General features: G+C 39.3%; 1 protein-coding gene across 1 annotated transcript; it reads left to right on the top strand.

Moving 5' to 3' along the window:
* Window positions 1-267: 267 nt before the first annotated feature.
* Window positions 268-9,713, top strand: LOC112844686 (myelin-oligodendrocyte glycoprotein). Its single transcript, XM_025904322.1, has 2 exons — window positions 268-567; window positions 9,526-9,713. The coding sequence occupies exons 1-2, from the start codon at window positions 351-353 to the stop codon at window positions 9,597-9,599; spliced, it is 291 nt and encodes a 96-aa protein (XP_025760107.1). The 5' UTR covers window positions 268-350; the 3' UTR covers window positions 9,600-9,713.
* The last annotated feature ends 3,939 nt before the right edge of the window (window positions 9,714-13,652 follow it).

The following is a 13,652-nucleotide window of genomic DNA, read 5'->3' as shown; positions in this document are numbered from 1 at the left end:
AGTCTACACCTGCACCGTCTACAACAAGGATGGACACATGCTGCTACAGAAAGTAGTGACTCTCAGTGTCAGAGGTGAGAATAACATCTGTTTGTCCACAGTCACTGAAAATGTGAGTGAAGAGCTGCTGGTTACTCAGCAGAGGCTATGATGGAGGATCACACTCATGGATGTCTGTCTGTAGACACAAATAAAGGTTTCATTTCATTTATATTCTGCTGTCAGTTCTCCAGGTGGAGATGGTGGAGGTGAGCCACGGGGAGACGACTGTCCTGATACCATTTATAGTCACCGATGACCTTTCTCAGGACGTCAAAGTGGAGTGGAAACTCACTTGTCCTGAAGAAAAGATGATCCACTTGTATGATAGTAGCAAAAAACAGCATCTGTCACAAGATCCAGTTTATAGAGGCCACACGGAGATGAATGAAGACCCACTGAACACTAAAGACCTCATTCTGAAACTGAAAGACCTTCACTTCACTGACAGTGATGTCTACACATGCACCGTCTACAAGAAGTATGGAAACATCCTGTTACAGAAAGTAGTGACACTCAAAGTCAAAGGTGAGTCTGAACTTTCTTGCATAATAATTTACTGAAGCTAAGAGTGAAGATCTGCTGGTTACACAAGAGAGGAGATCATGGAGGATCACACTCACTGACATCTGTCTGACTGATGTTCACAGCTTTACCACTGGATCAAATTCTGTTTCCTAAAGTTTCCACAGCTTTCTCTAAAAACTGTTTCCTGTTGTTTGTTTGGGGAAAATGTAGTTTGTCTCAGTGATGTCATGTGATGAGCTCTGAGTACTGCTGCTTTCTTTAGATCCATTCCTGGACTCCTTTTCTGACCTTGTGAGCTCTGTCATGGAAGTCACTACTCATGTAAGTGATGAGAACAGGACTGTGAGGAAAAGAAATAATAATCAGCAGTAGTGATAAAAAAAAAAAAAGGTCCAAGAAGTCCATGAAGAGATAATCTGTATCATTTAAATCAGATAAGAAATATTGTTTTTTCGGAACTCAAACCTGATAACCTTGGACTTCCAGTCTGGCGGGTCGTGTGATGGCTGTGTAGGGTAATCACTCCCGACCTTATTACTTTTTTTCCCCAATTTATCTAACTCGAAACTGAAAAAGCTCGGATTGATAGTGTGGGGTATTTGTTTTTGGAATAAAAATGCCCAGAAAATTTAAGAAAAAGGACGTAAGAGAACGTAGTGAAGTGGAAGAAGATGCTTCGCCGCAAGCTAGTAGTAATATGGAAGAAGACCAGCAACCTGATGCTAATGCTAGTGCGAAAGACTACCCAGCTACGATGGACATGATATTAAAAGAATTCAGTGCTTTCAGAAAAGACACAAATGGGCAGTTTAATGCCATAAGGGAGAATGTGGACGGCATTGGTAAAAGACTCGATACAGCAGAGGGACACATAGATGTTGTGGAGACTTGAATTCAGGTTTTGGAGGAGCTGCTAATGGAATTAGCAAATCTTCAGATGCAATGCAAAACTAAGCTACTGGATTTAGAGGGAAGGTCACATCGCGAGAATCTCAGAATATATGGCGTAAAGGAAGGGGAAGAGGACAAATTCCCATCTGTAAACTTTGTAGAGGTTTTATTTGAAAAGACAATGCGTCTTTCTTCTGCCACCGCGTTGGGAATCGAAAGAGCACACCGGGCCGGTGCTGAGAAACCCCCTGATGGAGCCCCTCCACACTCAATTGTTGTCAAACTCGCAAGTTATCGTATCAAAGAAGACATTATCAAGAAGGCCTGGCAGGCTAGGGGGTTTGACTTTCAGGACACTAGGATATATGTGGACAATGATGATGCCCCGGAGATACAACGAAGAAGAAAAGAATATGCGGCAGCAAAGAAGGTGCTTAAGGAGAATAACATTCACTTCCAGACGCCTTTACTACAGAGATGGAACCGCGACGTACAACACGGCGCATGAAGCGACTATGGACATGGTGAAGAGAGGATTATCAGTAGACGTTGTGAAAGACAGGGATACACTCTTGGATCAAATAAAACAGCAGACTTGGCAAACAAGTACGAAGAAGAAACGTGGAAACACGATCCAAAAGCAGGGTTTCAAGGAGCGTCTCCAGGTTTTTAGGCACCAAGATGACTGTGGATAACCAGGCTGCTTGTGACGGAGCATCATATTAGAGGCAAACTCAAGAGTATAGAGATTTAAGAGGAACTGAGACTACGAACTTTATATTGATAAAGATGTTTTAGTTATACGTTTTGGTAATTCCATAAAGAGGGCATATAAAAGTACATTAAAGTCGGGCCATTTACATGCATACTAAGCTGGACCCTACAGACCACTGGGCTTTCAGCCTGCATGCCGAAGAGGGCACTCTTCCACAAGTCGATAGAAGAGCTTTTCCCTCACCAATTACAGGTAATATGGCATTTATGTTTCTGGAAGTCAACACGATTGTATGTTTTTGTTGTACAATGTTTTTTTTTCTATAATGTTGTTTTTTTCTTCGTTTTTTGTTTTCTTTTTTTCCATAGGGGTGTACTTTTCGATTTCTGGTTATGTTCAGAGATTAAAATCATATAAGGTCGTACAATAATGCTTTGTAAGGTAACTAAAGTAGTGTCATTTAATGTAAATGGCTTGTATTAAAAGAAGCAAAATAATGTCAAAATTAAAAAGAGAAGAAATAGAAGTCTTTGAAATGATTGCTGTAGAGGCACAAGGTCTTCTAATTTTGGGAGGATATTAGAACGCTCGTCTCAATCCATCTTTAGACTCATCAAACCCACACGCCCCGGGATTAAATAAAATAACCAAAAATATTAAATTAATTTTAAAGGATTTAGGGCTTATAGATGTCTGGAGAGAGTTAAACCCCATAAAAAAGGACTATACCTTTTTCTCTCACCCACATTCATTTTATGCTAGATTGGACTATTTCTTTGTTTCAAAAAGACTTTAACAGTGTGGTCAATTGCAGGATAGGAGTGATGGATTTATCAGTTCATGCCCCACTGTATCTGGAAGTAGTGCTAGGAAACGAAAGAAGAGACATCTTGGAGATTAAATACAAGTATTCTATGTCCATTGAAAGAGCAAATTAGCCAAGATATAATAGATTATGTAGCTGAAAATGATAATGAAGAAGTTTCTCCGAGTATTTTTTTTACTATTATCTGTTTTATTGGGACAGCAGTTGAACAAAACAATTGTATGCCTTTTTACACTTTCTTTGCTGTTACACTTTTAAGTTATAATTAAAAAATAAAGAAGAAGGAAAAAAAGAAAAAAGAGAGGAAAAAACAAACAAACAAACAAACAAAAAAACAAAAAACAAAAAAAAGGGGACTAGGGTTGGAGGGCAGCAGGGCTGGTAGGTTTACATAATACTCAGGGTTGTAACATCTTATACAAAATCACACCTCATATGCTTAACATAGTCTGTCCATTTAGACCATATTCTGTAGAAGGTATCCCTCTGAAGTTTAAGAGAAAATGACACTTTTTCCATCGTATAGATCTGTTGTACAGAATGTATCCAGTCTTCCATCTTTGGTGGTTCAGGCTTTAGCCATCTTCTCGTAAGAGGCTTTTTACTTGCGACCAGTAAGATATACAGGAGTCTTCTGTCGTTGGAATTCAGTTTATCCACTGGTACACTGCACAAAAAAATGGTCTCAAAAGTTGCAGGAAAAACAAAAGAAAAAACATTTTGTAGATGATAATGGATTAGAGACCAATACTGGCGGATAACTTTACAGTCCCAAAAGATGTGGAAATGGTTGGCTCCGTCTCCACCACATCTCCAACATTTATCACCAATTCCTCGATATCTTTGTTGAGCAGGGGTAATGAAAAATCTCATAATGCTTTTCCAGCAAAATTCACGCCAAACATTAGACCCAGTGGTAGCCCATTGTATCTTGCATGCGTGAGCCCAACACTTCTCTGTAATGGACAAATGACCCTCCTTTTCCCACTTCGCTTTAATATACAGAGTGCTGTCGTTTTTACACCGTAGGATGCTGTTGTATAATTTGGAAATAATTTTACTTTGCGCTCCAGATTTGGTTAGTAATAAGAATGTTTCTACAAATTGTAATTCGTTTAGGTTCACTTTTAAGTTTTGATTAAAATAATTTCTGATCTGTGGGTATCTAAAAAAATCATCTGGCCCCAAGTCATGTTTACTCCTTAAAGATTCAAAGCTTTGAAATGCTCCCTTATGGACAAATGAATAATAATTAGTTATACCCTTTGAAATCCAGTTTTTGAATCTAATATCATATTGATTTGGAGTAAAATCTGAATCATATGCACACCATCTTAAAACTTTAGAGGCATTTTCCAAACCACCAATTTTTGTTACTTCTTTCCAAGCAAATATCATTATTTGTAGTACAGGTTTATCTGCCATATATATTTTATTCTGCAATTTTATGTCCGATATTAACGCTGAAACTGGTATTCCTTTTACTATTGTTCCTTCAACATCTTTCCATCCGGCGGTGTAGTCTGGACAACAGAGACAAATCAGTGGTCTTAGCTGAGCTGCACAGTAATATTCTCGCAGACAGGGAAGCCCACGACCTCCCTTTTCTTTCTTTAATTGGAGCGTTTTATATTTAACTCCAGCTTTTTTCCCATTTCAGATATATTTTGACAATATTCTATCCCGTGCCGCAAACTGTTTTTGTGGTATAGCAATCGGTAAAGACTGAAACAAATATAGCAGAATATTTTATTTTGATCGATTCAATCATGGAGTGTAGGTCCAGAAATGGAATAGTGTTCCATCTTTGTATATCTGATTTTATAGATTCATTTAGAGGGGCATAGTTGGCATTGAACATTTTGGTGAAGTCACGATGTATTTCCACCCCTAAATACCTAATGCTATCTGCATCCCATTTCCATTTATAACAATTCTTATTTTCGACTGGTGGTTCATGGTTTAAAGTTAATACCTGCATTTCATTGACCTTATATCCCGATAAAGAATCATATTGTGATAGTGCTTCCATGATTTGGGGGAGTGCCTGTGAGGGATAGGTTAATGTTAAAAGTAAGTCGTCTGCAAATAATGCTAATTTCTGTTCCCCTCCTGGCGTTCTTACTCCTGTTATATCCTGACTTAATGGTTCTATAAACAAAGCAAAAAGCAGCGGTGAAATGCAGCAACCCTGTCGTGTCCCTCGCTCCAAAATAAATGATTCGGTGAGATCCCCATTGATTTTGATTCTAGCTGTTGGTTTGTCATATAGCCCTGAAATAATATCAATTATAGATTTATCAAAATTAAACTTCTCAAGCACTTTGTATAAAAAAGACCATCTCACTGAGTCGAACGCCTTCTCGGCGTCTAAACTTAACACTAGGGTCTCTAATTTTTGTTTATCAGCCTCAATATGTGCAAAACCTTTCTGATGTTGTCCTGGGCCTGTCTCTGTTTAATGAAACCTGTTTGGTCATTATCATTTCTAGTCTTTTAGAGATAATAGATGTAAACAACTTATAGTCAATATTCAATACACTGATTGGGCGATAGTTACTACATTCTAATTTTTTTTTCTTTCTTTTGGTATAATAGAAATTATTGCTTCCCTCCATGAACGAGGGATAGTTTTATTTTCCATTACCCAATTAAATGTCTTTATCATGGTGGGAATCAAATGATCCTGCATTATTTTATACCATTCTGGGCCGAACCCATCTGGCCCTGCCATTTTCCCTCCCTTTAATCTTTTAATTGCTAAGTAAATTTCTTCTTTTGTTATTGCGGACAACAGCATTTTGTTTTGTTCCTCTGTCACACCTTGCAACTTTCGACCAGACAGGAAAACTTAGTATTTTATGGGATGCCCTAAAAGTGGTTATACTAGAAAAACTTATAGGCTACAGCACCAACTTAAAAAAGAAGAGAAATGAGCACTTAAGAAAACTCCAGGCGCAATTACAATATCTTGAAGATGCCCATAAAATAAGTGCAGATATAAATTTGAATTTAGAAATACAAAAGAAGAAAAATGAAATTAATGAACGTTTTTCATGTGAAATACAAAAAAATGTCTTTTTAACAACAAAGATACTATGAGGTAGGAGGCAAATCCGCAAAACTATTGCCCTATGAATTAAAAAAACAACAATTAGAAAATATAATTCACAAAATAAAGGACCCTCAAACAAACAACATCCTGTACAAATTGGAAGACATTCAGCTGCTTTTCTAAACTTCTACAAAGAACTATACACACAACCTAGAGTGGATGATAAAGGTATGATATCCTTCCTGGACTCACTTTGCTCACCAAAGCTGACTGAAAACCAAAATATAACCTTAATCAAGGACATTTCTGAAATTGAAGTTAAAAAGCTATCTCAAAATTAAAACCCAATAAATCTCTAGGCCCGGACGGATTTCCATCAGATTGTTATAAGGAAATCCCCTTGATGAAAACAACGTTCAATTATATCTTAAAGACAGGAGTAATTCCCCCATCTTGGAATGAGGCATCTGTTTCCTTAATAGCTAAAGAAGGAAAGGACAGGCTTGACTGTGGAAATTACCGCCTCTTAACCAGGACTATAAGATATTTACACATTCTTGCAGAAAGAATTGACTGGTTTCATTAAGCAGAGACAAACGCAAGATAATGTTCACCGAACACTACATGTTATTGATTATGTAGTTAAAATAAAATTCAGATGGTCCTTATGAGCTTAGATGCTGAAAAGGCTTTTGATTGGGAATTTCTATACAAAGTTATGGGCAAGTTTGGATTTCATCAATTGTTTATCATGATCATTCAAGCATTATATAAATCACCAAGGGTAAGAATCAAAATCAACAGGGCACTTTCTAACTTTTTCGATCTACAGAGAGGGACACGCCAGGGTTATTTAGTCCTCAACTCTTTGCCCTTTTCATAGCGGCCCTGAGTCAAAGTGTTATACGAAGCATTGATATTACCAGAGTCAAGATCATGGGTCGAGAACATGAGATTTCCTTGTTTGCTGATGATATTTTGATTTACTTGACAAACCCAAATATTACTTTCCCCAAGCTGTTATCACTTCTGGAGACCTTTAGCTCACTGTCAGGTTATAAACTAAATACATCGAAGACTCAGATATTAACTTTTAATTATAAGCTAAATCAGGAAATTAAGTCTAAAGTTAACTTGAAATGGGAGTTGGAACAAGTTAAGTATCTTGGAGTAAATATCACTAAAGATCTCTCTAAAAAATATCATGCACATTTTAAACCTTTGTGTTATAAAATAAATGAGGATATTAAAAGATGGAACTTGATACCAATTTTACATTTTGAGTCACGTGTTGATACAGTCAAAATGAACGTCTTGCCTAGGATGCTTTTCTGTTCCTAACACTCCAGTTGAAATAACTGATAAACAATTTCAGGAGTGGGAGAAAATAATTTCCAGGTTCATATGGCAGGAAAAAGACGACGGATTAAGTACCAAACGATCCAGCTGGCTAAAGATAAAGGGGGGTTGGGGTTCCCATGTTTGAAAGATTATTATGTTTCAGCTCAACTGAGGATCCTGGCATGTTGGTGCAAGACTACCAAGCAAGATGGGAAGAAATAGAAACAGCTGCCTCAAGAGATTTTCCAATTCAGGCAAGCTTAGGGGACGTGACACTTATTAAAAAACAAATTAATCAAGGAAACCAATGGATCAACTTGCCTTTAAAACTCTGGTTACGATTTCTTAATAAGAATGATTGGAATGAAGAGGCCAGGATCTTAAGATGATGCGCTTATGATCTTGATTTTTTTTACCCAATAAGTTAGACGTGAGTTATAAAAAATGGGCAGGGCAAGGCTTAATGGCATATTGTATGTTTTATGATTTTATGATAAGGGAACTCTTAGGGACTTCCAATCAGTAAAAGATCAATACCAGTTAAGCAATACAGATTTTTTTCAGGTTTCTTCAAATCAGGCATCATCTACATAACTTTATACCTAAGAGAACAGATCTTTTCTCTCTTCCTGTTTTGAATATATTTGTAAAGGCTTACCATGCAGATCCTGGCCTCAAGGTGATTTCTAGACTGTACAACGGTTTACAGGAGGTTAAGAAGTTGAATACTATCTACATTAAACAAAGTTGGGAAAGGGAAACAAATATGGTAATTTCAAATGACACCTGGTGTCAGCAGTGTGCCTTTCAGTGGAGAATTTCTAGTTCTAATAGATGGAGATGTTTTGGTTGGAAGAGTCTCTGTAGGTTTTTTATTACACCTGCACAAAGTAAACATTATTCTAATTACTCCAGCTGCTGGAGAAACTGTGAGGCCCCAGGAATAAAACACTTCCACTTGTTTTGGTCTTGTCCATTGATCAACACTTTTTGGGTATCGATTCACTCGGAGTTACAGACCATTTTTAGTCTGCAACTCCCCTTTAATTGGGATGAACTTTTGTTTGGATATTTATACTCAGTAAATGTAGATAAAAAGTCCAAGCTGTTATATGGTATTCTGAGTCTGGCTGCCCCAAAGACTTTTACTAAGAAATGGCTAAGTGTGAAAATCCCATCACTAAATGACTGAAACGAGACTGTTTATGTTGTTTAAAATGGAAAGAATTACTTTCTCTAACAGATTTCAATATGATACATTTATTGAGATTTGGGATAAATGGAAACATTACATTTTGAATCTTTGTAATTCTGTACGACATATTTTTGAACTGCTATGTGTATATATGTGTATGTGTGTATATGTGTATGTGTGTATATGTGTATGTGATGTATATGTGTGTATACATGTATATTAACTAGATGGTACACCCGCTTGTTTATTTTTGATTACTTGTTTGTTTTTGTTCTTATAGGTTGTTTTATGTTACGTTCCTTATTTAAAAAATCTTCTTTGTTTCTGTGAAATTCTAAATAAAAAAAAGAAATATTGTTTTTTCCCGACCCTGAAAGTTTGTGATGAGGCAGTTTCAGAGGTTTCTAAACAAACAGAAATATAAAAACCGTTTCACTGAAGCCAAACTCCACATGTCCACCAGAGCTCTGTGACTGCACACAGCCAACAACAACACACACAGCAGGATGTTCACTCCAATCATGTCACTAATGCTGCTGTTAAAATACATCAACATGTAATTAACACAGCACTAATAATCTATGAATGAACTGTGTGGAGCAGTTATTGTTTCATATGACATTAAACCTGCAGTGATAACCACAGCAGCACTTCCTGTTTGATTCATGTACAAACACAGTGACAGACAGCTGCTTTGTCCCTGCAGTCTCTGCTTTTCTCTGGAATATTGTCCTCATGTCCAGGGATGCTGCAGTCTCTGCACGATGATCAGGTGTAGACCACCTGAGGGCTGAGTGGGATCACATGACGTGGATCAAAGCTTTGCCCACTTCTCTGTGTGAAACTGGAACATGTGATGTTACATGTATGTCATTATGAGACCAGCCTGGATCCATCTGATGCTCTCTCTGACTCTCCTCTGTCTGCTCCTCCAGGAGGTACAAAGAATCCGACTGGAGCACAGAGTAAAAACACAGATGCCTCTGTTGTTAAACCAGCTGATGGATGAAGAGCAGACCCTGCTTTTGCTTTTCAACAAACAGCAGAGAAGAATATTATGATCATGCATGTACTTTTTATCTGTATCAGTGTGACGTGAACTGTAATGTGAATGTAATGTAATCATGCTGCATTAGAACTCAGTAATTTTTTTAAAGTAGTCCTTATTGTAGTGTATAATCTATAAAGAAACAGGATGTTGTGATAGAAAATTCTGACTTTACTTTTACTTTTTATTTTATTTCTTTTATTTTGAAGTATCTAAGTGTTGAATTGTGACGTGCAGTCTAGAAAGAAACAAGATACTGTGTCAGAAAATGTCAAGTTTCATCCTTTCACTGTGTTAAACTGCAACCTGATATCACAGCAAAGGTGAAATGGGTGAATGGAGGTGTTCATGGTATCGGGGGTAAGGTAAGGCCACTGTTGGCCACGAACAAGCTGAAAGGGTCGTGATTTTGAACAAACCCAGAGGGTTAAATAATTAAATCTGTAATTATTCAAATTTGTCATTAATTAATGAAAATTGGAAATAAATAATTGATACATTTCAATGAAATTAATGAAATATTTAAATAAAAAAATTATTGGTGTATTTCTTTAATTCGTGTTGGCACTCCCGACCCTCCATAAATGTGGCTGCAGCAGCTGCTCCACCATAAACACTCCTGGCTGTGGGACAGTGGGAGGAGAAGTCAGTTTACAACAAATATGAACAACTGTGAACTGATGTGGAGCAGTCCAGTGGAAGAGTTTGAAGAAGAAGTTAAAGACCAGTGAAGTCTTTACCAGCAGTTAAAATCATCATCTGCAGCTTAAACACTAACAGGCTCCACAGCTCAGAAGGCATGCTCAGTGGTGACATCATCATACTCTCTGTCCAATCCCTGACCTCCTCCATCACGCTGGGTCATCTCCACGGAGACGGCTGGTTTGTTCTTCCTGCTCCAGCAGATGGACAGCAGCAGACCGGTGGAGATGCAGTACGGACAGAAGACCACTAGATGGCAGAAGAGTCTGAGCTCAGAGGGAGGAGGAGCTGAAGGACGAGGAAGCAGAGAGGAGGAGTCAGGAGTATAAAATCTTCTGCTTCTAAACTTTTCTTTTGTTTCAGTGCACACACAGCTGGACACAATTTGTCACACACTTTGAATTGTGCGTCATTGTTGCTGCAGAGTAGTTTGTGTTTAACAGACACTGTAATCACACATGAATTATTTCATGCTTACACAGTAATAATCTACTATCTATGTGCAGCTCTGACCTTTGACCCTAAGTTTCCAAGTCAGATGATCCAAACTTGTGGATGTGGGGGTTCCACTGTTACTGTGGACCATCAGAGTTTTAGATCAGAGAAAAAAGAAACTCCCATCATGGATCAGGTCTCAGCAGGAGAGGAACCTGAGTGCAGTAGATACTACTGTGACTGGTGCAGATATCAGTGTGTATTGATCAGCTGAAGAGAGCACAGTGGTGCAGTGGTCAGCACTGTCCCCTCACAGCAAGGAGGTTGACTTTAGCCCCAGCTGGGTGATTTCTGTCCGGTATGTTCTAGAGATGGACCGATCCGATATTACGTATCAGTGAAGGTCTGATACTGACCTAAATTACTGGATCGGATATCGGAGAGAAATAAAAAATGTGATCCGATCCATGAAATATCACAAAAGCACCTCAGAAAAGTCGCGACATGGCGTCACTCAGCTCATAACCTTAGCACGTCGGAGTAGTATGTGTCACGTGATAGAGCGGCTGTGGCGTGTGAGACCTGTCGGCGGTCTGGTTGAGTATTTGTAGCCTCGCTACCAAACCGGCATTTTATCTCTGAGAAAGCTATCCCAGAGAGAAGTAAAGCAAGTATGTAAGTTCATCTCTGAATGTTTGTAAAGCATTCCCACCTTAAGCTTAACAACCGATATATGGAGCGACTGCCTCTCTCTCCTGCTGCTACTTCAATCATGAAACTTTTTCTACTTCTCTACTGTTTAGTTTGTACTGCTGCTCACTCCTGTGCAATATCCCATCCCCCCGCCTCACATTCCTGTTTAAGATTTTCTTTATTTAATCACTAGTGTGTGTGTATATATATATATATGTATATATATATATATATATATATATATATGTATAGAGAGAGAGAGAGAGAGAGAGAGAGTTCACACTTCTGAACCTTCGTCTGTGTTGGGGGGATGTGGGGTCTTTGAGGATGGAGGCAGCTCTCCTCTGGACTCTGCGATGGTGGATTCTCTGCAGAGGTCAGTGGGGTCCTGATCATCTTCTCTGCAGGCGTTTGCGGTCCATAGCAGTAGTGCTGTCGTACCATGCAGTGATGCAGCTGGTCAGTGTGCTCTCCACAGTGCAGCTGTAGAAGCTGCCAAGGATCTTGTGAATGAGTTTGTGAGGGATGACTGTATAATCAACAAAAAGCACCCTGAGGTCTTTGTTTTCCAGGTGGGAGAGGGAGTAGTGAGGGGCAGCAGCAATGGCGTCTGACTCGGGCCTATTGGGCCGGTAGGCAGACTGCAGGGGGTCCAGAGTGTCTGGGATGTTGTTCTGGATGTAGGCCAGCACCACTCTCTCAAAGCACTTTGCAACGATTGGAGTCAGTGCAACTGGTCTGTAGTTGTTTAGTGGCTGGGTTTTTCTTGGGGAGAGGGATGATGGCTGTGGTCTTGAAGCATGTGGGGATAGTGCTCTGTGTTGGAGTCAAATTGTTAAATGTTGTCATTGTGTTACTTAAATGTGTAAGTCTTATTCAAGCAGCCTGATTAAAGGTCAAAGGTCTCTGACCACCTCTGCAGCCAGTCTGTTGGTGGGGGAGGCTGCAGTGTTTTATTATAGGGACATGTGAGGGTTCTGTTTGTTGCTTACTGAGCTTCCTGCTTTTATCATCCTTTTGTGGGCAGGAGGTCACACAAACGCACCCCCAAACACAAACACACACACATTCTCGCACATACACACACACATACACACACACACACATAAACACATAGTGCCTTGTGTTTTTTGACCATAGGGGTTTTTTTTTACAATGGGTGGTGCTTGTGTGTACTGTAACTGTTTTCAGTAAAAGGTCGTCTGTGGTTGGATTCAGTGCTTTCCTGAGACACTGAGCGGTCCTCCCTTGCTAGCAAGTAAAAGCTGTTCGTCTTGTTTCCTTGCTTTTCGTTAAGAGGAATAAGTTTGTAAACCAGCGGGGCCTGTGGAAGCACAGACCCAACACTCTGGCTGAGGAAAGGTTGAAGATGGAGGTGAGAACGTGGACTAACTCTGAGTGCAGAGCTGGTTTGGAGCTGTGGAGACTTACTGAGGAGTAAAGTGGACATGAATGAGTCACAGAGGGAGGAGGAGGTGAACAGTGATGTTTGTTAGACATGATCAGACTGAAGAGTGAACATAAGAAGAGTTTAATGCTGGATTTGAACAGAACAGGAAGATAAGCTCCGCCCAGCAGCTGAGTCCTCTCTGCTCACACTGATGTTGGACTGCAGACCTCAGGGAGTCTGCTTCCACATCTGGTTTCCACAGCTGGAGGAAGGAGGACTGTCCCACGAGCACCCCTATGACCCTCTGTCATTACTGAAGTAGTGATGGTGTTTAATCAGTGTGTGACTGTTTCACTGGTTCAAGCAGAGATTTACATAAATGAGCTTTTATGAGTTATTATATTATCTGATCAGGCTGTTTGCTCCTGTCAAAGATAAATGTGCATCGAACTTTGTGGATATTCATGAGTCTAACAGTTTAAACCTTTGTGTGACTTTGTGTCCTGATAAAGCTGTGACACAGCTTTATCAGGACACACTCAGCATGTGTGTGTGTGTGATATGTCATAGTGCTTGGTGCTGTGCTACTGGAAACCGAATTTCCCAGAGCAACCCACCCGAGGGATTAATAAAGTTTTATCTAATCTAATCTAAAAACTGGGTGTAGAAGCACAACAAATGTAAGCCGGCTCATTTGACGCTGTGACGCTTGAAAAGGATTTACGCACCTACATCATTATTTACGGTTTAAATTGTGCTGCCTTTAGGTGCACCTGGTAAATTCAGGAATCTCT

This window comes from Oreochromis niloticus, unplaced genomic scaffold (assembly GCF_001858045.2).
Source record: "Oreochromis niloticus isolate F11D_XX unplaced genomic scaffold, O_niloticus_UMD_NMBU tig00000744_pilon, whole genome shotgun sequence".
NCBI classification, from domain to species: domain Eukaryota; kingdom Metazoa; phylum Chordata; class Actinopteri; order Cichliformes; family Cichlidae; genus Oreochromis; species Oreochromis niloticus.
Note: the sequence above shows the minus strand (reverse complement) of the source record. Positions and strands in the feature narration are given on the sequence as shown.

What these genes read in the sequence shown, in the direction of transcription:
- LOC112844686 (XM_025904322.1), top strand. Translation starts at nt 351, where the DNA reads ATGATCCACTTGTATGATAGTAGCAAAAAACAGCATCTGTCACAAGAT. An exon ending in AGTGACACTCAAAGTCAAAG is followed by an intron (nt 568 to 9,525) that starts GTGAGTCTGAAC and finishes CTGCTCCTCCAG; the next exon opens with GAGGTACAAAGAATCCGACT.